At 48.1% G+C, this 23,523-nt stretch overlaps 7 protein-coding genes across 7 annotated transcripts; 5 read left to right on the top strand and 2 right to left on the bottom strand.

Moving 5' to 3' along the window:
* Nucleotides 1–7,043: 7,043 nt before the first annotated feature.
* On the top strand, nt 7,044–9,708 carry TrAFT101_000627 (uncharacterized protein; the record flags this gene model as incomplete). The annotated part of the gene is made up of 2 exons (XM_024905916.2): nt 7,044–7,552; nt 7,629–9,708. The coding sequence occupies 2 exons, from the start codon at nt 7,044–7,046 to the stop codon at nt 9,706–9,708; spliced, it is 2,589 nt and encodes an 862-aa protein (XP_024764845.2).
* A 281-nt stretch (nt 9,709–9,989) lies between these two features.
* TrAFT101_000626 (uncharacterized protein) lies at nt 9,990–10,343 on the top strand (the record flags this gene model as incomplete). Its single annotated transcript, XM_024904465.2, has 1 exon — nt 9,990–10,343. One exon carries the CDS (start codon nt 9,990–9,992, stop codon nt 10,341–10,343), a length of 354 nt encoding a protein of 117 aa, XP_024764844.1.
* A 184-nt stretch (nt 10,344–10,527) lies between these two features.
* TrAFT101_000625 (uncharacterized protein) lies at nt 10,528–10,932 on the top strand (the record flags this gene model as incomplete). The annotated part of the gene is made up of 1 exon (XM_024903277.2): nt 10,528–10,932. One exon carries the CDS (start codon nt 10,528–10,530, stop codon nt 10,930–10,932), a length of 405 nt encoding a protein of 134 aa, XP_024764843.2.
* Nucleotides 10,933–12,749: 1,817 nt separating this feature from the next.
* Nucleotides 12,750–16,714, top strand: TrAFT101_000624 (uncharacterized protein). The gene is made up of 2 exons (XM_066126098.1): nt 12,750–12,937; nt 13,039–16,714. The coding sequence occupies exon 2, from the start codon at nt 13,442–13,444 to the stop codon at nt 15,953–15,955; it is 2,514 nt and encodes an 837-aa protein (XP_065982197.1). The 5' UTR covers nt 12,750–12,937; nt 13,039–13,441; the 3' UTR covers nt 15,956–16,714.
* TrAFT101_000623 (uncharacterized protein) lies at nt 16,309–19,142 on the bottom strand. The gene is made up of 4 exons (XM_024909366.2): nt 17,873–19,142; nt 17,273–17,779; nt 17,039–17,180; nt 16,309–16,963 (listed from the first exon to the last, which is right to left on the bottom strand). Exons 1-4 carry the CDS (start codon nt 18,274–18,276, stop codon nt 16,571–16,573), a joined length of 1,446 nt encoding a protein of 481 aa, XP_024764841.1. The 5' UTR covers nt 18,277–19,142; the 3' UTR covers nt 16,309–16,570.
* A 163-nt stretch (nt 19,143–19,305) lies between these two features.
* TrAFT101_000621 (uncharacterized protein) lies at nt 19,306–22,652 on the bottom strand. The gene is made up of 5 exons (XM_024903276.2): nt 21,993–22,652; nt 20,971–21,924; nt 20,820–20,910; nt 20,589–20,752; nt 19,306–20,532 (listed from the first exon to the last, which is right to left on the bottom strand). The coding sequence occupies exons 1-5, from the start codon at nt 22,473–22,475 to the stop codon at nt 20,125–20,127; spliced, it is 2,100 nt and encodes a 699-aa protein (XP_024764839.2). The 5' UTR covers nt 22,476–22,652; the 3' UTR covers nt 19,306–20,124.
* On the top strand, nt 19,330–20,100 carry TrAFT101_000622 (uncharacterized protein). The gene is made up of 2 exons (XM_024910881.2): nt 19,330–19,615; nt 19,677–20,100. Exons 1-2 carry the CDS (start codon nt 19,438–19,440, stop codon nt 19,844–19,846), a joined length of 348 nt encoding a protein of 115 aa, XP_024764840.1. The 5' UTR covers nt 19,330–19,437; the 3' UTR covers nt 19,847–20,100.
* Nucleotides 22,653–23,523: the final 871 nt, after the last annotated feature.

Raw genomic sequence — 23,523 nt, 5'->3', positions numbered from 1 at the left:
AGAGAGACAATATTTTCAACAATCGCAATTCTTGTATCAATCAAATCAGACCAAGCGACGCTGATTATCTGTGTATATGTTTGTACTATGTCGGCCTCCGAACAGACCACCGTCAGACATATTGACTACAGAGAGAATCGAAAGAACAACAACTCAGGTTATTCCTATTCTAGGTTTCATCGCCATTGTGCTTACAATGTAGAGAAGATGCAGTTCCATTGTTCATTGCCCAATGCCCAATGCCCAATGCCCACCTCAAGCCCCCAATAGAGTAGTATCTAAATCTCTCATTTTCAAGGACCTCCAGTAGAACTAATCGTAGTTGGTTAGCGTTTTATGAACAGCATCATCAATATTCAGTAAAAAGAGTGGCTTTACCGTCTTTCTCGGCCCTCCCCTTCAAAGACAAATTTTCTCAGGCGAGAAAGAGTCCTCGCTCTTCGGCGAATCTGGAACTACAACGCATCTCCCGCGAATGACGATACTAAACTTCGGGCAGATAGGACATTTCCCGTCTTTCATGTGCTTTTCGAGAACGCCTTCAGGCTTTTTGACGGCCGGATGCGAGCAGACATCATTCGAATCCTCATGAAGGGGGCATCTCTTGAAGATGACACACCTCACCACGTGCGACGGGTTAGGCACACAATCTTCGTAGATTGCTTCGCCAATTGTGTAGTGGCACATGCTGGCGTTGGCAATAGCGGGAATGGGAAGTCGACAGTGAAATATCAAGTTGGGTTTTAGCCAAGGTAATGGATAGTAGACAGGTAAGAGAGAAAATGAATGAAGAAAAAAGGACCATGGACGCTATTGGGATGTCTTTATCTTTTAAATACGCAGATGAAAGAGATATACAAGCTTGACTGATGTTATTAAAGTGTGCAGATATTGTCTGCAGGCAGTACGCTGCTGCGTACTACCTTGAGAAAGAAAGATGCTAATTTCGGTACCTCTTACCCCAGACCGGTGCTCTGTTTTGGCTGACACATACCGTAATAGCAGTAGTTGTACGAGCACAAAGCCGTAGTCGAGTCCGTCTCGAGAGATTCAGAGAGAGCTTACCCCGGTAGCAGTGCCTTATGCTGACTAGCAATCAGATAATGTCTCATAAAAGACTGGTGAGAAGTGCACGTTATCTTAGTACTACTAGCAGTATAAAGCAGCATACTGGAAAATGACGAATCGTTTATTGCAATCTCAGCTTAGAACGAGGATGTCAGTTACCTCCCTTTGATTTTCAGTATCCCAGCCTGGCTGAAAGGAAGCAATCGGACATGGACACGGCAAGTGAATCCGCCCTATCAAGATCACTCCAACAGACGAGTTCTCCACACCATTCCCCTGGTATTGCTTCATGCTTGAGCACAGACAAAGATCGCCGGGGGGGTGTATGTATCCCAGACTTTCAGCAACCCATAACACGCACCACATTTGAGTAGGAAACCGGGGGCATTTACACGAGTATTCTTGCCAGCACACTCCGTAGGTTTTACGATACGGGGCGTATGCTTACATAGTCGCCGATCAGACCAGGCTCTGGCCAAAGAAACCGGGCCTTTGGCCTGTTATTGTCTTGAAAAGATCGAAATTGGCTATTATACGAGTGATAAAATAGCGTCTCGCTGTGGGATTAATTGGATCAAAGAGCTGTAATCTGGGACATCACAAGTTAGCGCTAGTATAATGGGGCACTCTGCTCTCAACTAGCCATCGCTTCGAGAGGCTTGATCGGGCCACCAGGGACAAGCCTGGTTGACTTAACTAGTTGGAAATATTGTCTGACAATTTCGCGGAAGATTCCGTGGACACATGGTTCACTTACGCTCTCCGGAACTATCCATCTACTGCTTATGCTAGGAGGACCTCATATTTTGAGATTCTAGTTTGCCAGTCTACTAGTATCTGTTGTGAAACAGCCCTGCATACGAAATGAAGTCGGAAACAAGGTGTTAGCGGATAAAGCAGGTCTCAGTCGAGTTGCTACGTGAGTGAAAATGAGAGGCGCGTGACAGCCAAGATGGCCAGTGCGGAGAGTGACAACCCGAATGAGAGAGCCTGAAAGTCTCTATAGCGGCGAATATGACTGGGAAAGTTGTAGTTGCTCGTTATGTAGGGAGAAGAAGGTGCAATATCGCATATGCGTCTTTCGGTTTGCTCTGGTGAAAGCAACGTCGGTGGTCAACAGAAAGGCTGTGTGACGTAAAATCAAGACAGGCCCTTTGACGAAGGCAGACAGTGGACTTCTCCACATAAAGAGAAAGAGTGTGTGTGTGAGAGAGATACAGCACCTTTTCTCTGCCTCTTTTTTTTTTTTTTTGATCCCTGTTTTCTTGCCAACCTTTTCCCTTCATATCTCTCCATCTACCTCCCACAACAGCATTGTGGTGCCTTGGGAAATCTGAGGCCCCGAAAAATAATAATAATAACGTATAAGTCCCAGAGGGAGGAGATGAAGGCTCTGATAAATCCTCTCAATACTGGTAGCGCTGTCTTCTGAATCCTCACCATGGCCTCAAGCTGCATTGTGCCCTTGCTTCGTGTATGCTTGTACAGCCACAACTGTCCAAGAGGCATGTTGTCCGCAGAAAGTGGAACCATTTCAGCCAGTACGTGGCATGGCTTGCGGCCTACCGCGGAGATAATGAGCAACTTCAAAAGAAGCTAGACAATTGAGAGCTGGCAGCCATAGCTGGTGTCAAAGTTCATAGGTATGGATCATTTCTTATCCTCAAATTGCGTCAACTGTAAGGTCGTGGCGAAGGATCCTTGCATGATTGCGCTACGTTGAGCAGAAAGAACCAGGACATGCCTTTGGGACAAGTCTCATAACATGAAGCTCGACTGCCGGCGTGCCACCAAGCGCTTGGCCAGCCCCACGATGGCCGGCTCCAGAAGTAAAAAGAAACGCAAAGTTCAAGCTAGCTGCGGCTGAAAAGCTACATGCGAAGAACTCCTTTATCTGTGCGTACGGTAATGTTCAGAGAACAGAAAAGACTCGGGCTTTGCCTGTTATCACGATTCTCCATAAACGGCATATACGCTTGAGGAGCAGTTTCGAGCCAACTATTCGGTAAGCTTGTAGTAGACCGTCGAGTTGGTTCACATGATGAGATCTGCCTCGGTGACTAATGTTGCACTTTGTCTTAAAGCTCGCAGATCTGTGCCCTCCCGTGCGGAGCATAGTCCACGTATGATACTGCGAGAATAATGGGCAGCGAGCAGGGGGGACAGATCAAGTTCGGTGAGGAGGAGGGGCGAGCGCTTGGAACATGATGGAGACTGGGAAGTTGGGCTGCCTTGCCTTGCCAGCTATCCATCCAATGCACGGGAGATGAGCTAATGGTGCAAGTAGCGGCATGAGTACGTACATAGAAGCAGCTGGCATAGCCTCACATCCCCCTGCCAGCCTCATTTGCTAGGGGGGAGGGTGTGAGGATGATTAGCCGAAGCATTTCGGACATTGACTATTTGGATTCTCGGGCGGTCGACTCGGATAGGACGAGAAAACAAAGCTTTCGCCTCTTATGGATTTATTGTGGTTCGGAGACCTGATAGGGAAGTAGTGTTAGCAACAGTAATATTTTACTAAGGAAGCCCGGGGAAAAGCTGCTCTATGATGTGGGGGAAACAGGCTCGCATCTCAATATTCCCTATCGGATCTTTTCCTCACTTACTTTCTTGATCATCTCCCACAAGTTCTTCCCATCTGCGAGGTCTCTAGTATTGAGAGTAAAAGAAGAGAAACCAGAGGAGAAAAGCCAAACCAGCGAGGCACAAAAATCAAAGCATTGACTTTTTCCTGATGGAAAATCTACTGGGAGAGAGAGAAAAGCGCGTTGCCTGTCTGACGTGGTGTTGAGAACAAAGCGAGCAGTATGAAGCAGGACCGACAAAACCGGCCGTAGACTGAGAATAAGCGATCTAATGCTGCAGCTCGAGGAAGGATGCATCGGCGAGGCTCTGGCTAGACTGCAGGCGCGCTGCTGGCTGGCATCAGGTACCGCTACAAGGCGCTGCGGGTGCGCTGCGGGGGAAGGGTGTGTGTCTTTGAGCCCGGCTTGGCACCGCTACCAGGTACCGGTACTCTGTACAAGTACTTTCCTGCACTCGCCTGCCTCGCGCCGGCTTGCCTCTCTTTCCCTGTCCAGCTGCACCTGCCCAGCGGCTCTGGTCTGCGCCTGCGCTAAAACGAGGGCGTGTGCTTGCCTTGGGAGTGCTGAAGTGCAAAATACATGCAAGCATGGAAGTGTCTAGCAATTGCCGAAGCGGTGAAGCTGGAGGGAGAGGCTCTGGGCGTATGATGGACGAGCTACAGCATGCCAAGTACCCCAAGCCTGATTTCCAGCACGCGTTACCCAGACCTTTTTCCATTCATGTTGACTACAGCAAGCAAATAGTGGATGTTTTTAAGCACTAAGGATGGAGTTTCTTTTTCTTTTTCTTTTTCTTCTCCCCCTTTATTGAAAATAATAGCACCACCAACAGTCCATCAGGGTGTTGCGTTAACTCTGATAGTGCTTCAGCTGAAGTACCGCCACCATCTTGCGCTAATTGCGGCAAGTGGGCGCGCCAGCCCGATCTCTCAAGGCGGGTTAGCGGGCGCTCCCGGCTGGACAGCAGGTACAAGCAAAGATTATGGTTCTTACTGCGGAGCGCAGGTACCCTCCGCTTATAGCAGAATGCTATCTATAACTGTTGGCCCTACCACACCACGTTGCAAGGAGCGCGAGATATAATGCTGTACAGCATCTGCCCAGTAACAGATAGGCGCAAAGAAGTAGCTGCTACATGCTAGTATTCCGCTCTCCACCCATCGACATCTGACGACGATCAGTTCTCGTTAGCCTTGGTAGCATTCTAGCTCGCACTACCTCGATATGGAATGCTGCTCCCTTCTGTCCACAAAGCTCGTTCCCGGTTTTCTTTTGCTGCTCCCACAACTGGTAGCTTAGTAGGCCTACACCCAAACCTACACCCTCACTCAAAGTTCGTACATATATTCCGATATTCCGAGGGAATTCCCGCCCATGCAGGAAAGAAACTGCCTAGTATGATCTAGTGAAACAGAAGCAGAAGCAGAAACACGTAAAAAAAAGTTGCTGGGCAAATCACTCTCGGGCGTGTGCGTCGAGACATCCCCCACCCATTTCCCATTTCCCGGGTTCCTAGCCAATTGGCATCTCTCGATCGAGATAACCCTCATGGGGTTTTTGAGATCGGAGCCGGGGGGACCTTCTGTGATTTGCTTGGGATATGAATATTGCTCGGCTACTTACTCACGCCTTTCGCCTTATCCTTTGAGCCGATGTTGCTTGGGCAGCCACACCGCAGCTGTGCCTTTTTTTTTCTGCCTAGTCAAAAAGACCAAAATACAGCTTTGATGCAAGGGAGAAGGCGGAGGAGAAATGTCGTAATAATCAGGCCACGCGGGGGGCAATTCACTTGGTGAAGGAAGCTTGGCCCAGTCAATTTATGATTAGCTCCTCCACTAGAGACACAAAAGCCTACTAGAGGTTTCTCTACCCGGCTACGACTAGCTAACTCTATGTAGGCGTTTTTATCTCCGTTCATCGATGATGCCCAGTGTTAGGTAAGTGGGCATTATCCTGACTGTACATGACAGAAAGTAGTAGGTGTCCTTCATATTATTACATACTCCGTATAAACACGACGAGCTGACCTTAGCCGCATGATGGCTTCGCGTTTCTGGTGTCTCGTCTCAGCTAGCGGCAAATAATTTGACACTTGAGCGCGTCCATGGCAGAGAGGACCAAGAATACCTGAAGTAATTATACTACCACAGGTCAAAAAGAGAGATAGGGAGATAAAGACGAAAAAGCACAGGGAAAGAACAAGAACAAGAAAACAAAAACAAAGACGAAGTGAGTCAAGAGAAAGAGAAACATGCGGCGCTCGAGTCTCTTAAATTGTCTGAGTAGTAGAGTAGAGGTTGGGTATCGTAAGTCTGCCTCTACCTATTACCTACTAGGTACGTAGGTAGGTACGTAAGTATACTGCATCTACTGCCTTAATGTATGTAGAAAGGATGTACTACCTGTTGGGTTTGGGCACATTTCTGGTTACACAGCAGCAACTACCTAGTACCTAGTATATCCATGCTTGTAGCTCGGCAAGATGATCATTGTCACACTCACTTGGCCTGGCTTGATATCAAACAATTGGAACTATATCAATCGCAAAGCCCTCAGAGCATTAACGATTTTGAAGCCCTGTGAATTCTGTGGACCATATGAAAGATACATTGTTGGTCATCTCTGACCCTAGTCCCCTCTTCTTCGGTTCTGACTCCTTGTTCGGAAGCCCTCACTGGTTTCAGCTCAACTGCCTGTCTGCCTGCTTACCCCATCTTATCTATATCCAAGGCTAAGGTAAAAGCATATTTACAAGCAGCTATATCCTTTTGGCTTGATTCCCTTCCTGTTGCATTTCTGGTTAGCTGGCTGCTGATAGATCTTGTAGTTATACCATCGGGAGTTAGCGGTCTCTAGCTGCTGCATCTCTGCCTTCTTCAAATAATTCCACAAGGCGATTGGATTCTATGACCACTCATCTATCATAATCTCCAGAGGCAAGCTATTGGCTTATATTTACTTTTGTCACCGGTCAGGGCATCACGTCTTTCTTCGGCTCTGTCACTCTTGTAATTGATACTGACCTCGTATTTACCACAGATATCATTGACCACACGAATTCGTTACCGAATCTTGTCCTTAGACCTCCCGAGTACTTTCTGTCAAGCTTGACGATATTCGATTATACACGATCCTAACTGCTAGACACACTTAGTCTAGACTACATCGGAACTTGACTGTACCGGGCCATAGCAGATTATATCTGATTGCCTCCAAACCATATTTGACCACGCCTGACTATACCTGATCTTGATTACTTTTGATCCGACCTACTCATCATCTTGGCTGTACCTGGTTGTACCTGACTGTCCTTTTTTCTTGCTTATAAGTAATTTTGATTGCACCCAGAATCACTGTTGTTTGAGCACTCATTGCATCACCGTCGCCATGTCTAGTGGAGCTACCCTAATTTATCTTATGAAGCGGGACCTTAGAGCCACCGACAACCCCATCTTGTACGGATTATCCACCACCGAGCATGGTTTCACCCACCTGCTGTCCGCTTATATCTTTCCATCCGATCATATCGAAGTTTCTGGTCTTGTCAAAGATGGGAACATAAGCCCATACCTACCCACTAGATATGGTCTCTCTCGGCGTTGGAGGTGCAGCCATCTCTGCGCAAAGTTCATCGCAGGGTCTCTGTGGGACCTAAAGAGAAATCTAGAGAATCTAGGCAGCGGATTTATCATCCTTGTTGGCACTTTTGACGCTGTCCTGAACGGCATGATCGGGCACTCCGTCGCCAACCAAGATGGCCCCCAGATTACGGCTGTGTGGATGATCGTGGACTATTCACCTGGTCAACAAAGGGAAGAAGAGACTATTTCTGCCATATGTGGCGCACACGGCATTAAATTCGATTGGCACTATGATGTGAAGTATTGCATGCATGAGTAAGTTTGCCAAACCACCAATAGAAAAATCGTTTGTTTTGTGATGGACGCTTCTGATTCAAGTTCATGGACATAGTCTCCACTTTTTCGAGGTCGAGTCTGGAATCGACTGCTTGCCTGTAAGTGGTAATCATCACGAGCTTCAACCCTATCTGGCTCTCGGGTGTATCACGACTTGGCAAGTCCATCAAGGGCTTCTGGAGCTCGAATGCGGCGCAGACCCTAACTTGGCTCAAACTCGAGCCTTCAGGAGAAGCTGCGGCGCCAGGACAGAAAGCATTCGATACCATATGCTAGTGGCGAACTTTATTCGCCTCAGTTTAACGAAACATGGTAGCGAGTTGTACAAGATTGAGGGCGCTGGGATGGGCAAAACCTCACTCAAGACGTGGAAATCATCCGCCATACAAGAGCTCGACAGGCCGGGTCAAGTAGTCGGCTCTGTAGTCAGCATGATCCAGCTGCTGATGGGCCTCACCGGCTTTAGCCTTGTCGATGCCAGTCAACTGTGTACTCGTGGAGAGGGGGTAGCGAGAGGTTTCTTCGCATGGTACGGCGCAGAGTACGTGTCATTACTGTCCACTGATCATGATCCTTTGTTGCACTTCTACAGGCAAAAGCGTGCGGGAGTTGGCCCCAGCTATGAGGCCCAGGGCTACAAAATCTCTCCTGCCAAAGTTTCCCGGAAGGTCAGCCTCGACGGGATCTTTTTTCGGAGGCGGATACCCGAGCTGCGAAACCTCCCCAGAAAGAAAAACGTTTTTCAAGTGAACGCCACTGCATCCTCGCAGTTACAGCAGTGTGGTCTGGCATCCAGCATCATGGTGACTCATGACGTGCCATGCACTATGGCTGTTGACCCTACAACGGAGACCACCAATGCTAATAGAGCTCAGGTGGAGGATACCGTGGCTTTAGCTCGAAGGGAAGGCGGATCTATTCATATTGCGGACATTCCCAAAGAAAGGGGAGCGGAGCTTGAAGCTTTCGGATCTGGATTTGGAATTGAAGTTCCAAGATTTCTTGAGGCGCCACTTGGGCTTCCAGAACCAACTGAACTGCCTCAGGGACCACCTCCTAGACCTCGGGGCGCATTTTTTCCCTTTCGTTCTGGCCGTGCTGAGGTTAAAGCGCAGGTGGCTTCGACGGCATGGACACCTACGCCACCAGCAGAAGCAACTGTGCTTTGGAACGGCATGATTCTTCAGCAGAGAAATACTTCAGGTCACCACCCAGGAGTAGCGTTGCCATCGCCATCTCATCAACAGACTAGTGACCCTCTCATTCGCCAATATATTAAACGTCTTTACCTACAACGTCCTCCAGCACAGCTTCCACAGCCACTCCCAGCTCAGCCTTCCATTTGTCAGATGGATATTCCGGCCTCCCAGCTGAGCAACAAGAGCTATCATGTGGCAGCATCTCTCCGTCCACAATCTCTGCCTCCTCCTCTGCCAGCCCCTGTGGATGCATATATTCCGCCACTTCAACAGCGGAACCTGAGTGGGAATCAGAATCCAACCCGTATATTACCTTATCGACCAGCAGCGCCATCGCCTCCTTCTCCTTCTCCTCCACCACCACCACCGCCGCCAACTCTATCCTCTGCAATTCCCCACCGGTTCCATGCGCCTCAGGTTTCACTTCCACGAGATGAGCCTCCGAGAGTTTCTTTGGAGGGAAATTTGCCTCCTGTAATTATGATCCCTCTTCGTCGAGGCCCTCGGAGACTTCGCCCAAGAATTGCTGTGATACCTCACCCAGCACTCGCGGGGTTTCTACCCGTTGTTGCTGAACTAGAAATTATACGCTATTATATAACACAGTTGAGACAAACAAGGTTTCGGGAGAGTTCATCCCATACGTTGATTGATCTTCCTTTTCTCGACAGCAGTCGGATGCATATTGTGCCCTGTCCTCGTGGAGTTGTGCCTCTCCGAGGCGACCCTGACTTTGACATCTTCCGCGAACCACCTCCTTCCGCTGCTCCGGAAGATGTTGACTTGGACGCCTTTGATGAGCTTATTGACGAAGTGGAAGATGATGAGGCTGCTTTTCAGGGTACCTGTATTCGGCATGGACGCAGAGACCCGAGACTTTTGCGCCCCTATCGTGGGCCACGTCACCCTTTCCGATTTAACTCTCGGTATCGTTGATTTTTGTTTGCGAATTGGGCCATTTGACTTTAAGTCGATAAAGTTCGCAAATTCGTCTAACTTCACAAGCCTTGGAGCCACTCTTGTCTCTGGATCTTTATAAACCTCTTCGGTCTCCTCTCGGAGTCTTCAATCTTCTCAGATTTCTCAACTTCTTCAGATTCTTCGGCTCCCTTTGATGCGTTCAAAGCCAGTGCTTTCTCGCTCTAACGCATCGCCACAAAATCCCATCCGACTACATAATTCGCTCTCTCATAATTCGCCCGAGACCCTCAACAACTATGCGGACTCCCAAGGTTTCTGGAGCTTCTCCTAGCTTACTAGGCTCTCAGACTACTAGCACTTATAGATCGCCTAGCCTTCCTAGCCGTCCTATATCCTCTAGACCCCTTACTCCTGCTAGCATTTCTGTGACTTCTCTAGCTACCTCAGAGAGACTAAGCACGCCTCAAATTGACGTTGCTGCTACTTCTTCTCTGTATTGGGAGCTAACAATACCGCCTCCATTCCGTGTCCCCCCAATCCGTCGGTCTGATAGACGAAGTTTAGCCCTGAGCGGTGATACATATTCTGAAATCCGCTACGACGGCCCTCTTCGGCTGACAGACGAGATGACGTACTATCTCGCCCTATAACACTACCACCAATGGCGCAACGCGCAAGACATATGTCCTTGGCTTCTTGGTACACGTCCGGCCACCCAAGAGGTAGTGAAATACGGCCTCATGCATAGATTCCTCGACAGCCTGAGTCCACCTCCGCCACGTTGGGTTTGTCCACCTCCTACCGCGACTACTCGTTGCCGTCGCTGTCGCCATAATGGTAAGGGAGAACTACCATCATAACGCCCAGACAATGAAACAGATACACCATCGACTTCATCGGATCGGTCAAACGAAAGCAGTTACCTGGCATACGCTAAAGGTAAAAAACTCATTTAACGATCACCAAGAACGCCTATGCATGGTCAAATGGGCAAAGCAGATGTCAGCTGAGATGAGTCTTGAAGACTGGTACCCGGACAATATTCGAGAGTTGATTATATTCGAGTTCCAGCGAGCTTATTTTCATCAACCCTTTAATAAGTATGCCTGGGTCCTTTTGCGAGACCGAGACCCAAGTGGGTTTAAATACTACGGAGCTCAGACCTTACGCCTTGGCTATGCCCTGACCTGTGTTGCGAAACTCTGCCTATCGGCAGATATAGAAAACCGAACATTCTAGCAGGATGCATCGGAAGACTTAGCCGAGGCCCTTGTTACCTTTTCTAGCACACATAGTGTGGATGATCTAGTCCAACTAACTATAAAGCCTGTTGAAGATCTTTATGATGCTTTAATTGATATTAAAGATCATGTTGAGAAGGCAAAAGAAAAAGCAAAGTCAGACCCAGATGTGAAGGAGAAGAAGAAGCGTGTGAAAGCTGGGGTAAAAAGCCGGAAGAAGGAAGATAAGTATAAGAGTGAAGAGCTTGTTTATGACTCGGACAGCGATTCCGATGAGGTTGTTAATGCAGTAAATGAAGACTGGTACCCTGACAACATACGAGAGCTTGTTATATTTGAGTTCCAGCAAGCCTACTTTCACTAGCCCTTCAACAGGTATGCTTGGATTCTTTTAAGAGACCGAGACCCAAGTGGGTTCCAATACTACGGCGCTCAGACCCTTCCGCTTGGCTATGCTCTCACCTGCGTCGCGAAGCTCTTGTTAGCGGGTTGAAAAATCTTCACGCATGGGTGTATTATAGTTACATTTAGCTAAAGAATTATAAATTTTTAAATTACTAACCGGATTTTGCTTTGGTCTACTGCCTCTACTGCCTCTACTGCCTCTACTGCCTCTGCTGTAATGTTCTATTGTATAGACTACTTTACAAGATGGTGGATACAATTTTAGCAGGAGATTTAGCCCTTTATATAGAAGAATTAAGCCTCTTACTGATACCTCTGTATTATTTCTCTTTCTTAAATTGGGCTGTGGTTAAATCATCCCAGACTCTACTATAAGCATTCTGGCGATTTAGGAGAATGAGGACGCGCTTAGAATGAAGTCAACCGAGCCGTATGTTGAATCAGATATGCCGCTCCTGAATGTTGATTGTTTTTAAGAAGCTTTCTTCTCTTGTCCAATCATACATCCATTCGATATTACCTGTACCCATGGTGATATAAACGCTGTAATAAATAACGTGGGGAAGCACCTCTTTCTCTATAACCGCCTGCTACTCCTGCTACCTACAAAGTACACAACCAGCCAAAATGACCCAGAGAACTCTCATAGCTCTGATAAATTTGCCTCCCTTCCAAAACAGTATTCCATATGTTCTTCAAACGATATGATCGAGATGGTATCATCAAAACAGCTTTTCCCCCATCTTGTATGCGACGGCATGGAAACTGGCTGGATCCGCAGCCTGGTCCTTTCTGCCGCTATCTTTTACAAGGCCCTTGTCCCACGGAAAGCTAAAACAAACAAAAAAATAATAATTAGATAAATAATTAAGCGAGAGAGCAGCTGAACGCAGGCTTGTCACGGCGACTTTTTTTCCCCTCCCTTTTCTATCGCATCAAGGTACATAATATGATATATCACATACCTAGGTATACAAGCTGAGTGAGCTCTAGTAGTACTACTCTGGGGGAGCTTTAGAAACACGCCCCCTCCGCTACGTCAAGACTTGGGCGTCTTTCGGCTGCAGAGACACTGGCAAAGTACCGATACTTCCATCGGATACGACATGGCCGAGGCAAGCATTTTAGACAAGCCATGGATGGGGTGTGAGAGCTTGTCTATGTCGTGTCTCATGCCGGCGTATCCATCATGGCTGCACAAGCATGATTATGCTTGCTTTTTGCTGGCAGCTTCGCGGTGCGGCCAACTGCAAGAGTGAGCACCTGCACCTGGTATTGTCCAATGACAACTGATGCTGTACCTCCCAAGCCATGGAATGGAATAATGCCGTATTATTGTATGTATAATAGTACTACCAGGTAGTAGGCCTTGCGCGCCTTACTAGAACATTGGGAGAGTGCATCTCTGTACACACCAAGATTCAGTACCTGGGATATCCCTGTATTTGCGACCCCCCTCCTCCAAGCTCCTTCAGGTCGAATGCAAGGGAGCAGTATTTCTACGCCGACGTCGTGCTTCGTGAGCCTTCATTCGCGAGCTTTCATTTTTTATACCGCTAGACGCATGAATGAAGCAGCACATATGCCTGCTAGCACTTGTATGGATCCCCCCTCCACGACAGCAAAGAGCGGTAGGGCGCTGGCAAGCAGTAGCTTCGGCAGTAGTAGTGCTTGTATGGTATACTAAGTGGCAATGTAGGGCTCGGGTAGAGAGAGAAGCTGGCAAGCACACGCAGCTTATGTCTCTGGGACCGGCGGGCACCTCCTCTGATTGCCAGCTGCTTTTTCAACATCTTGTTTCTTCTTCCCCCCTCACTTCTCTCCATCCGTTAATAACTATTTAATGCGTCATCATTCCCCAGAACCTGTTGCTTGCAATTTACTTCCATAAAAAAAAAAGGGCACCATTCTTTCGGCTTATATCCTTCTCCTCCAAGTCTCTTCTCTCTCTCTCTTTCTCTCTCTCCCTATTCTGCGTAGATATTTGGGCAATTTCTCTCTATATCGTCTTCCTTCTTTAGGTGAATTCTCCTTTATTTCTATACCATGCATACTCTTTGGCAAACTCCTCCCTAATAAAAATTCATAGCCAGTGGGTCAACATGCCTAGCAACATGTCAGATGCGCCGGCTCTGCGTGGCGCCAATGGCATTACCCAAGCTCATAGAGATGGAGATCGAGAAATGCAGGAAACCCCTCGTGCGATACAGCCCAGCATTAGCAGCAGGCAGAACAAAGACAACTACACTCCGACTCTTCAGACTTTGAAAGATTTCCTTGCAACATGTCACACCCTAAATCAAGCCACTAAAGCTTTTCTCGACACTCCTCCCCGACGGCAAGATACGCTGCCTTCACTTCAGGGCAAAGTATACCCGCAAAAGATTGTCAAATCCACAAATTTCATGGAGAAGCAAATGGAAGTCTGGCAGCTATTGCTGAGAGACGCAACATCTAGCCTGCAACAGACTATTTTCCCGTCCGCGGAACAAGTCCACGATAAATTCTTCGTCGTGGAGACTGTTGCCGGTGAAAAGAGGCTTTGCCCCTTTGATCGACTTGGTGTTTCGGCTACTGTCCTGACTCTCGTTCGCCAGGTGTTGGGTGACCAAGCACTTAGGGAGACTGTCGGCATAGGAGGAAAGGTTGGCTATACTTCAGCGGGAAGATGCTCTTTCTTGGGAGTTCCCACTGAACCACAGTATCATGACGATCCCTATGAGGACGAAAGATACCGTGGCCTCAGCATTTTCTCTAATATCAACAATGGCCGCCCTCTTTCTGTTGTGGCAATTGAATACAGGCCAAAAGATTTCTCTCTGGATTCAAGCATGCTTGCAGCCTTGGAGGATGGGGTTGTCCCGACATGGGGTAATAACGGCGATAGTTCTTCGCCGGCCGGAGTCATCACAACCATGATTGCTCATTTGTTCAACTACATGGTCGAATCGGGAGTGAACTACGGCTACCTTTACTCCATAGAAGGAATTATTTTCTTGGAAATCCAAAAAGACCCGTCCATCGTTCACTACTTTGTCAGCCTCCCCAGAGACGAGGTGGATAACCACATCGAATCAACGATGCCTTATTCGGCCGTTTCGCAAATTTGTGCCTTTGTCATTCGGGCTGTGCGTGCAAAATCAAGCTGTATGAAGCGAAATGATCAAGCCGATGGGCTTGCTGCTTGGAAGAACGAAATCGTAGGTCGAGAGAACAACATTGACAAGATAGCCATGCAGCTTCAGCAGTGGGGAAATCCAAACGTCTCATCCGTCGCAGGCCACGAGAATCAGGAGAAGATGGATACCGATGCTGACACCAACGAAGATGAAATTGATAACGAGTCATACGACAAGTTCGACGTTGAGATTAGCGAAGAGACCTCTATGAATATTGAAATCAAGATGGACTCTGATCTTATGGAAGAGGACCTACCAGCTGCTGGCGCTGCCCCATTGGATCAACAACAAGATCAAATGGAAGGTCTAACGTCACAGCACGAACATTCTATTCAAAATGACGAAGAGGAAGAAGACAAAGAAAACCAAAACGAGAACGGCCAAGATATTACGCCGGTCAACGATGACTATGATGATGAGATGCATGAAGGCAAAGATGTTGTTGACAATGTTGACCTTGAAAACAACAAAAACGACGACCAAATCTTATGCATCACAAAAGATCGTGTCAAATCTATTGATTCTAAAAAGCGCGAAGATACATACTGCACGCACAAATGCCTCTTGGGAGTAGCGAACGGTACGCCTTTGGACCAGGCATGCCCCAATTTCCGTTTTCACGGAACCAAGCACATCAGCAAGGACGAGTTTTTGGAGCGACTCAAAGATCAGCTTTCCCGAGCAGGAGAGGCAAATGCTCACTGCTCCCCCTTGGAACTATGGGGCTCTATCGGGACTTTGTTCAAGGTGACGCTTGTTGGCTATGGCTATACGTTTGTGACCAAAGCCACCCTGCGAGCGAACTGGGTTTATCTGCACCGCGAAGGCGAAATGTACGGCATGCTAAAGGATATCCAAGGTTCTTGCATACCGGTCTGTCTCGGAATCGTAAGAGTAGATCCGGAATTTTGGCATGAACACAGGCTCCTCAGCCAGTTCATGGTGCTTAGCTGGGCTGGGCTGCCAGTATATGAGAACTTCGACGAGGGGGAGAAGAGTTTGTTTGGTAACTCCGTCTTCAGAGCTTATAGTGAACTGCACAGGGCTGGGCTGCAGCACCGGGATGCGGATCTATCAAACATGCTGTACAATCCCCAGCTGGGCCGAATCATGATTGTGGATTTTCACGGGGCCCGCTTCCACCCTGATAGCTTAGCCGGTTTTGATGCGGACGGTAATGATATGGCTAAACAATCAGAAGATGATGGCGAAGATGATGACGAGGGAGTTCCGTATCAGGCTGATGGCAGCGTCAGCAAAAATGGCGCCAGCGGCGATGGCAGCAGTAACGCTAACGCGAGCGAAACCCTCCAACAAAGCGTCGACAAGGCTGAGTGCTTGCGCAAGGAGTTTGAAGAGGAGTGCAGGCGAGAACTCATACACGCAGTCAATCTCATGGACTACCTCGTTTGGGGCCTTCATGGTCGAAGAAGTTGACTAGGTGGCATTACATATGGCTTTTTCATGGAAACGGGATACCCAGAGTATGGAAATTCGTGCTTTGAGACGCGATCAATCTAGCAAAATAAAGGGTGGCTTTAAAAGAAAAATAAGAAAACGAAGAAAAAGAAAAAATTGAACAAAAGAAAATCTTGTGATAAAAATTTCAAAAAAGAAAAAAAAAAGAAGGAAAAAAGATTTAGGGAAACAAACCTTAGAGTTTGGGGGAAGATGGGAAGCATTATGGGACACACATTACGGGACGAAATTGGAACAATTTGGCGAAAACACGGACAAATGGTTTCTTTTGTCTTTTTGTCTTTTTCCTTTCTATTAAGTTGTATTTATATAACCACTTTTCACATTTGGGTTGGCCAATAAGCCTTGGGTATTGCTAGCAAACAATGCAGGAAAGCCATCATCGGCTCTTACCATTTAATCTTCTTCTTCTTTTGTTGATAGTGGTGGGCGTGAGGCAGGCTGTCTCGTGACTCTGCCAGGAGATACCAATATTCCACACTGTATTTCGGTATTTCGTAGACGCTTTCAAATATCACTGCCTCCACATGTTTTACTTCCCCTTTTCCCAGCTCGCCTTTCTTAATTTCACTTTTACGCAGTAGCATTCGTCTCCACACGTCCATTTTCTCTCTCAGCCGAGTGTCTCTCGTGGTTCTTAAAGACTGCCAGTATGCCCAGGTCGTACCCAACCTTGAGACAACCGGCCGTTACGAAAGCGACCCAGAACAAGCCATGATCTGCCAGTGTACCCGTCAGGAAGGGACCCAAGCTGGCGCCGACCGTCTTGCACACATTGATGACCCCCATGATTGCCGTCCGTTCGCTTGGCTTGATGACGGCAGCTAGGAAGGCCGCCCGGGGAGCGACATCCATGCTTGCGGTGGAGGAACGAAGCCACAGGAAAAGGAGGGAGAGGCGTACGTCGGGGAAGGCGGGAATGAGACTGAGGAATACAGACGAAGGAAGGTGGGTGAAGACCATGGTCTTGATTGGACGCATTAGCAGTTAGTCGGTGCAAGTATGCATATTACAGCATAGAAGATGCGGGTGCATTCGTACCTTGATATTGCCAAATCGTTTGGCCAGGGAAGAGGCGACCAGCATAGAGCAAGCTGAAGTGATGCTTGTCACGAAAAAGATGGACCCTAAGCTACCCTCCTTGATGCCATAGCGCCAGCGGAAGAAATAAGTCACCCAAGACCTACAAGTACGAGCATAGGTTAGCGCATGGCCATCGTAATGCTTTCAAGCGGTGGGGAATGCCGCACTACGTTTAGGAGAGGGAATACTAACATGCTAATAATACCGGAAGCCAAAGAGTCTATAGCAAAAAAGAAACATAGGCTTGTCATCATGGCATAGCCTTCTCTGCTGATATCGGGGAGAAGGCTCAAAAGCCGACTGCGGCCCGCTCGTTGCTCGGTTGCTCCATTGGCGTTGGCACTGCCTAAAAGTGGCGATGCCTCTGTGCTGCCAGCCTCGCTGGATATAGCCATCTTCTTTGTGGTAGAAGCCTTTGCATCGGCCTCGACAGCAGCGCTCAGGAGCAGAGTAAGCGTCAGCTTGATCAGGCCAACGGCAGCATATCCAAGGAAAGCAAGTCGGTAGGCGTCCACATGCTCCCACTGGAGGCTAGTGGAAACGTATTGAATAACCCATCCGCAAGTTATGAGCCCACAGGCCACTCCAGCCTGGCCAAGCAGGCTGTACCATGCATAGACATCGCTTCTGGAAGCAGACTCCGTTAGATGCGCAACCACGCTCTCTTCTATAGCCCGGAAGGGACCAATCTCATTGCCACTATGAAACACGCGTCTGGTTAATTTCAAATACTATTTTCGAATCAGGGAAAAAAGTTGGCTTCGGGGTTCACATGTATACACATGTACACACCTCGGACTGATAACGCCAAATATGGCTGCTGCAAGTAATATCCAATAGTTTTGGCAGAGCGCAAAGGTGACGCCGCTGCCCACCACCATCAAAGCGCCCATGGACAGAATGGCCTTTCTCCCCAGCCCATCTGCGACGATTGTGAGTATGAAGCTGATGCAGACATCGCCAACCAAGGTCAGGGTCATGAACAGGCCGATGTTGGTCTTGGAGATGCCCAGAGCCTGCAGATACGGCACCAAGACGAGTGTCGACCCTCCATAGGCAAAGAGGCGCACAAAACGCTGCAGGCAGAGCAGTTTGACGTCGAGAGGGCTGTGGAAGAGAGACACGAGGCCGAGCTCAGAGAGGACGCGGACAAGGATGCCAGGCTTGGCGGCGGATTCGAGAGACGAGCTCTCCATGGCGAATCTTCCCCCTCTTTGTCTTCTTCTCTTCTTCTCTATTCTTTTCTTGATTCTCGGCTTCCTCTGATTTTATCTTGTCATCATTCCTCTTCTTTTGCCAAATATGATGTTCTTTCTCTCTTTCCCTTCTCTTTCTTGAGTGAATCGAATCTGCTTGGACGGGCCAGCCTGTTCTACTTATAGTGATTCAACCTGGCAGACCGAATAGCCACCCCACTGAAACGAACGGATGGTACCTCGCCGACTCACCCAGTCGCGGTGCAAATGGAGGTACCTCGGTGATAACGGCCCTGCTCCGAGACCCATCCTCCTGCCAGTCCACAGCCACCAGGACATGACCGGCTTAGTGATCACAAATGGGAGGGTTAGGATGAGGAAATTTTCTGCAAAGAGGACAGAAAATGGAGCACGGATGCCTGGACGGTGATGCGTTTTCGGAATTACCACTTTGCAGGTTGAGAGTCTTGTATTCGGCAGTTGGATCGTAAAGGCACTTTCTGCGCGTATAATCTCGGTTTACGTAACCAAGGTATCGATAAGGTCGGTAGGTTGACATTCGAGAAGAGCGCAGCATTTGCTATCTAGTAGAATAAGTAGTTGTGTAGTAGAATGCGCAGCTGGTTTTCTCTTTGTCTTCGAGTGGCTGATAACCTTCTGGCACCCTAGTGTCCGGTAATGGTAACGGTATGGATGGTGCCAAACAAGTGTCCGCCGCTATAAATCCTAAATCCCCAACCACGACTTTCTATTAATATAGCTGAGTTTGCCAGGAGGACAAGCAGCTACTGAAAAACTGGAGAGTTGCAGTAGATGGGAGACTTTTCATTTTTTAGCAGCAAATAACAGCAACATTGGCAAGGTCGACGCAAATATGACTTTCAGAGTGTATGTAGAATGCTGTAATTAGTCTCACATTGGCGGTGGCAAGTCGCCAGCCGTTGGTTGTTAGTCTTGCATGTATGACGTCTGTCTGTGACGTGACGCCAATGTCCGGCTGCACGAACTTGATTTCAACTTGATTTCGTCCAATATTTATTTCACATTTTCCATCCATTTCTTCATACAAAACACTCTTAACGCATCTGTAAATCATCCTTTATTCTAGGGATTCATTGTCTACTACAGCCTCGTTCATACTAAACTATCTAAGGCGCCACCATGGACTTTGTGAATAAATTGACCGGCTCTGGGAATAACTCGGGAAACAGCGCTGGAGAGAGCCTCTCGGAGCAGCAGAGCGGCGGCGGCGGCGGCGGCGGCGGCTTCATGGGCAAAATGAACGACATGGCCGGTGGAGGTGCTCAAGGAGAAAAGGACGAAGATTTTCTTGATAAAGGTTGGTCTCTTAAGGCTAGTACAATCTCTACCTTTTCCATGTACTAATATGCGACTTTTAGGTGTGGACTTTGTTCAAGAGAATTTTCTGGGTCAAGGCGATCAGAGCAATGAATCAGCGGCTGAACAAGCGAAGGACGAGATGATTTCGGATGCTATTCGTGAAAGGTATAAGGATGCTACAGGGAGCGATTTCCCCATCAAAGATAAAGACAAGAAATACGGAACGTAGAAGGGTGGTGAGCATTCAGACTGTCTTTGTTGGTGCAGGGGATTTGAGTTGAAAAAACAATCCGCAAAAAGGAAGGGGGGTAAAAGACTGTGCCTTTTCGTCCACGACGACAAAAAACCAGGTAGTCCGACTCATATATCTATCTCTAAGGAGAGTAAAGAGAAGAATTCATGTCCGCAGCATCCATGCCATAGAACATGACACTTGAAGTTGCCGTTCAATTTTGAATGAGATCCCCAGAATATAAAGCAGCGATCAAGCCAAATGCCATATTGATACTAGAAGATGTCTTCTCTTTGAACGTCCTCTTCAACACACTTTTTCACCCAGTCCCAGACTACATTGTACCACATTACGATATTCTCTGGTTTGGTGACAACATTTCCTTCGTCTGGGAACGTCAAGAGCCGACTGGGAACACTCTGAGCTTGCAAACAATTGAATGCAGTTAGTGCCTCTGTAATTGAACATTGTTTGTCCTTCTCGCCGTGGATAATAAGCGTCGGCGGTGCATTCTTCCAGCCGTAAAAGAAAGTCGACCTAGCCATGTCATTCTCGTATATCGTCTCCGGCTCCGCGTAAGGGTAAGAAGCGTCGAGTTTGTCAAAGTTGTCAAAGACAGGCTCTTTCGGCAAAAAGGACACAGGAGGGTCGATTGTTCCGCTTTGGTAGACTGCACAGCAAAACTACATTTACAAGTCAGTTTCTGACCTGAAATCAGTGCGATGAATCCCATACTAACCTTCTTAGCAGCTTCGTGGCCTAGTACCTTGTTCACAAGATATGCTGAACTGCTGCTTCCCACAATGGTACCCTTTCCACTGTCTATATATGGAATACCTTCAAGGTAATCAATAAGAGCGAGGAGATCTTGAAAAGGCCCCTCTCCTCTCTTATTTTTGATTCCTGCAAATATGTCAGAAACACAACACGAAGCCAATGTCTTTGAGGGGGTTGATATCGACCGACGTACGCCTCACGAAATCTAGCCCATATCCGCTGCTGCCGGTGATATTTGGCAGTACAACAACGTATCCCTGGGTCGCCCAAGCAGCAAAATTGGACTGTTGTGTATAAATTTTAGCGCAATCTTACTTGTCAACATTTTATACGACTACACCTACCATCGTTGACCACTCGTTGTTCCAGGCCATAGCTGGGCTGCCGTGAGGCACCAGCACCCAAGGGTACTTGTGGTTTTCGTCAAAGTCTTTTGGTAGTATCAACCAGCTATGGATGAAATATCCATTGGCCCCTTCAAACCAAGAATCCATCACCATGCTAGAGGAAAGGTTAAACTTGGCTCCGTTCTTGGTTGCCGAAGATACGGTTCTCACAATGCTAGCATCTGAAACTCGAACAATCTGCCACAGGCTGCTGTCAATGAAGTTAGACGATGTTACCAAGAGATGATCCCAGTCCCCATGCCGCAGAGGGTAAAAAGCAGCACAGCTGCTGCCGGCAAAGAAGACTTTCGGCTCAGCTCCGTCTTCTAGCATGAGATGGGAGAGCGCCTGGTGGCCCAAATGGTGGCTCCTCAAGATCACAGAGTCAGAGCCACCGACAAATTCAAAGGCGTTTGGCGGATTCGGGTCATCATCATCAACACAGGTAACAAGGCTGAAGACGTCAAAAGCATCCAGCGACTCAACAGAGCCCAGGTATAGCCGAGTGTTGTAGGGGTCTTCGTATGCCGTGTAGAGGAAGCCAACGGCCGATTCATCTGGCGAAAATCTGACGTTTGTTATCGAAGCGGGCTCAAAGCTGGTGGGTATAAATATTTGCCTTGGCATCGCCTCCGCAGGTAGGGAGAAGGAATCCAGGTGGGCAAAATAGATGGACGTGGCAGGGCTTCCACCCGGCCCCCGCTCTCTCAGATTTCTGGAAGAGAAGACGATGCCATCGCCACAAATGTCAAACTCGTCGCAGGGGTTGTCGGTATACATGCGAGATGGGGCCTCCAAATCTATATCGTCAATCAAGTTATATAGTTGGCCTTGGAGTGCCCAGCAGCCTTCGTGTAGCACTAGCTCGTTGTACCAAAGACTGCACCTATTCGGTCTCCGAGATGCATTCCACTGCGTAGAGCAGTTAGAGTTGGAACACAAAAAGCAATAATTGAACGGGGTTGCAGTGGTAACTCAACTATAGGAATCTCCGTGTCATACAACCTTGCTGAGGATCCCTTCTGGGCAACTTCCTGATTATATAGCCCAGTATCGCCAACAAGGCCGGTGACTACAAACGCGACATTTCCATTGCTCAATTCCTTGAGCTTTAAATTCGACACAGGCGCGTCGATTTCGGCCGCCAGGTAGTGCTCTACAGACACATCTCCGGCATATGCCACCATGACCTGAGTCCGACCCTTGTCGACAAAGCGGAGGTAGATGACATCGAGCTCTGTGGTGGGAATCCACATGGCGTCGTGGACTCCAGCATCGTTGGAAATCTGCTTGGAGTTTCCCGTCTGGAGGTTGAAAACACGCAGCTCGTGGGTTGTCTTGTCGCCAAGGATATGCGTCGAGACGGTATAGAGAGCATGCGTGCCATCTCTGTTTGGAACCGCCGGGCTGCGCCTCGGGTCGCTCAACAGAGCCTCAGCAGTCAGCTTCTGAACTCGAACCATGGCGGATCAGAAGTGAAAAGGAAGTTAAAAAAAAAATCTCAAGTAAAAGATTCTGTTGGTTTAACCCGCGGCTGCAAATGCGAAAAGAGAGCTGAACTTGGCCAGCCAAGGAGTGCTCATTTCTCAAGACCACGCAGTGTTGCGTGCTTCGGCGAGGATTCTATGTCTACGAGATGATGAAACGCGGCGCTGGCCCAGGCAGCATTTTTTTTCCCGGGTGCATCCAATTCGCCGCTCGAGAGAGGGATTGCAGCAAATAGAATCGAGATGACAGACCCCCGCTCTGGGACGCGTTGGCACATGCGTGGCACGACAGAATGGACAGAGGCTTGTAGGGCACTCATGCATTTCTCCAAATACGGATGTAGGATTGCATGGATTCCGACGGGGAGAGAAGCCTCGGTCAGCTCTATTGGACATCAGCCATTGCCTTTCGCTTCCCTTTGTTTGGTTGTCTTGTGGCCATGATCATCCGACACTCACTATTTACTATGCACCTTGTTGCGGTTAGCCAATGGCCAAACGAACTGCTGCTCTTGCATCTTGGGTTGCTCGCAAGTACAAGAATCCAGAGGGCCACCTACATGAGGGCAGTCGGATGATTTTGGGGCTGAGGATGACTGGCAGTAGGTAGTCTTGAAAACGCAGAACAAGGCCCAAATTAGAGGCCGTGTGACGTTTGCCTCAGAGAATACTTCAAAAACACTGAATCAGAGAAGCGTTGCTTTCTCTTTGCGCGGATTGAATTCTCAAGAAACGATTGGGACGGAAAGCACATGGTACAAATTGGAGATACACAGGTACAAGAGGCACTTGCACACGGATAAGGTACCCTTCGCAAATAAGGCAATACTAGAAAGAAACTCTTGATTTAATATCGTATCTATTATTTTTATAAATGGAGAAGAGGGAGGGGGGAGCCAGTTATATGTATGCATTTTCAGTGCAATATTCTTAAGCATGAAGCCTTTGTAGAACGAGGAGCAGATAAAAGAACCTGAGAGCCGACAGAATAGCCCGTTGCTGCCTGCTGATTCTTTTAGAGTGT

This window comes from Trichoderma asperellum, chromosome 1 (genome assembly GCF_020647865.1).
Source record: "Trichoderma asperellum chromosome 1, complete sequence".
Classification (NCBI taxonomy): domain Eukaryota; kingdom Fungi; phylum Ascomycota; class Sordariomycetes; order Hypocreales; family Hypocreaceae; genus Trichoderma; species Trichoderma asperellum.
Note: the sequence above shows the minus strand (reverse complement) of the source record. Positions and strands in the feature narration are given on the sequence as shown.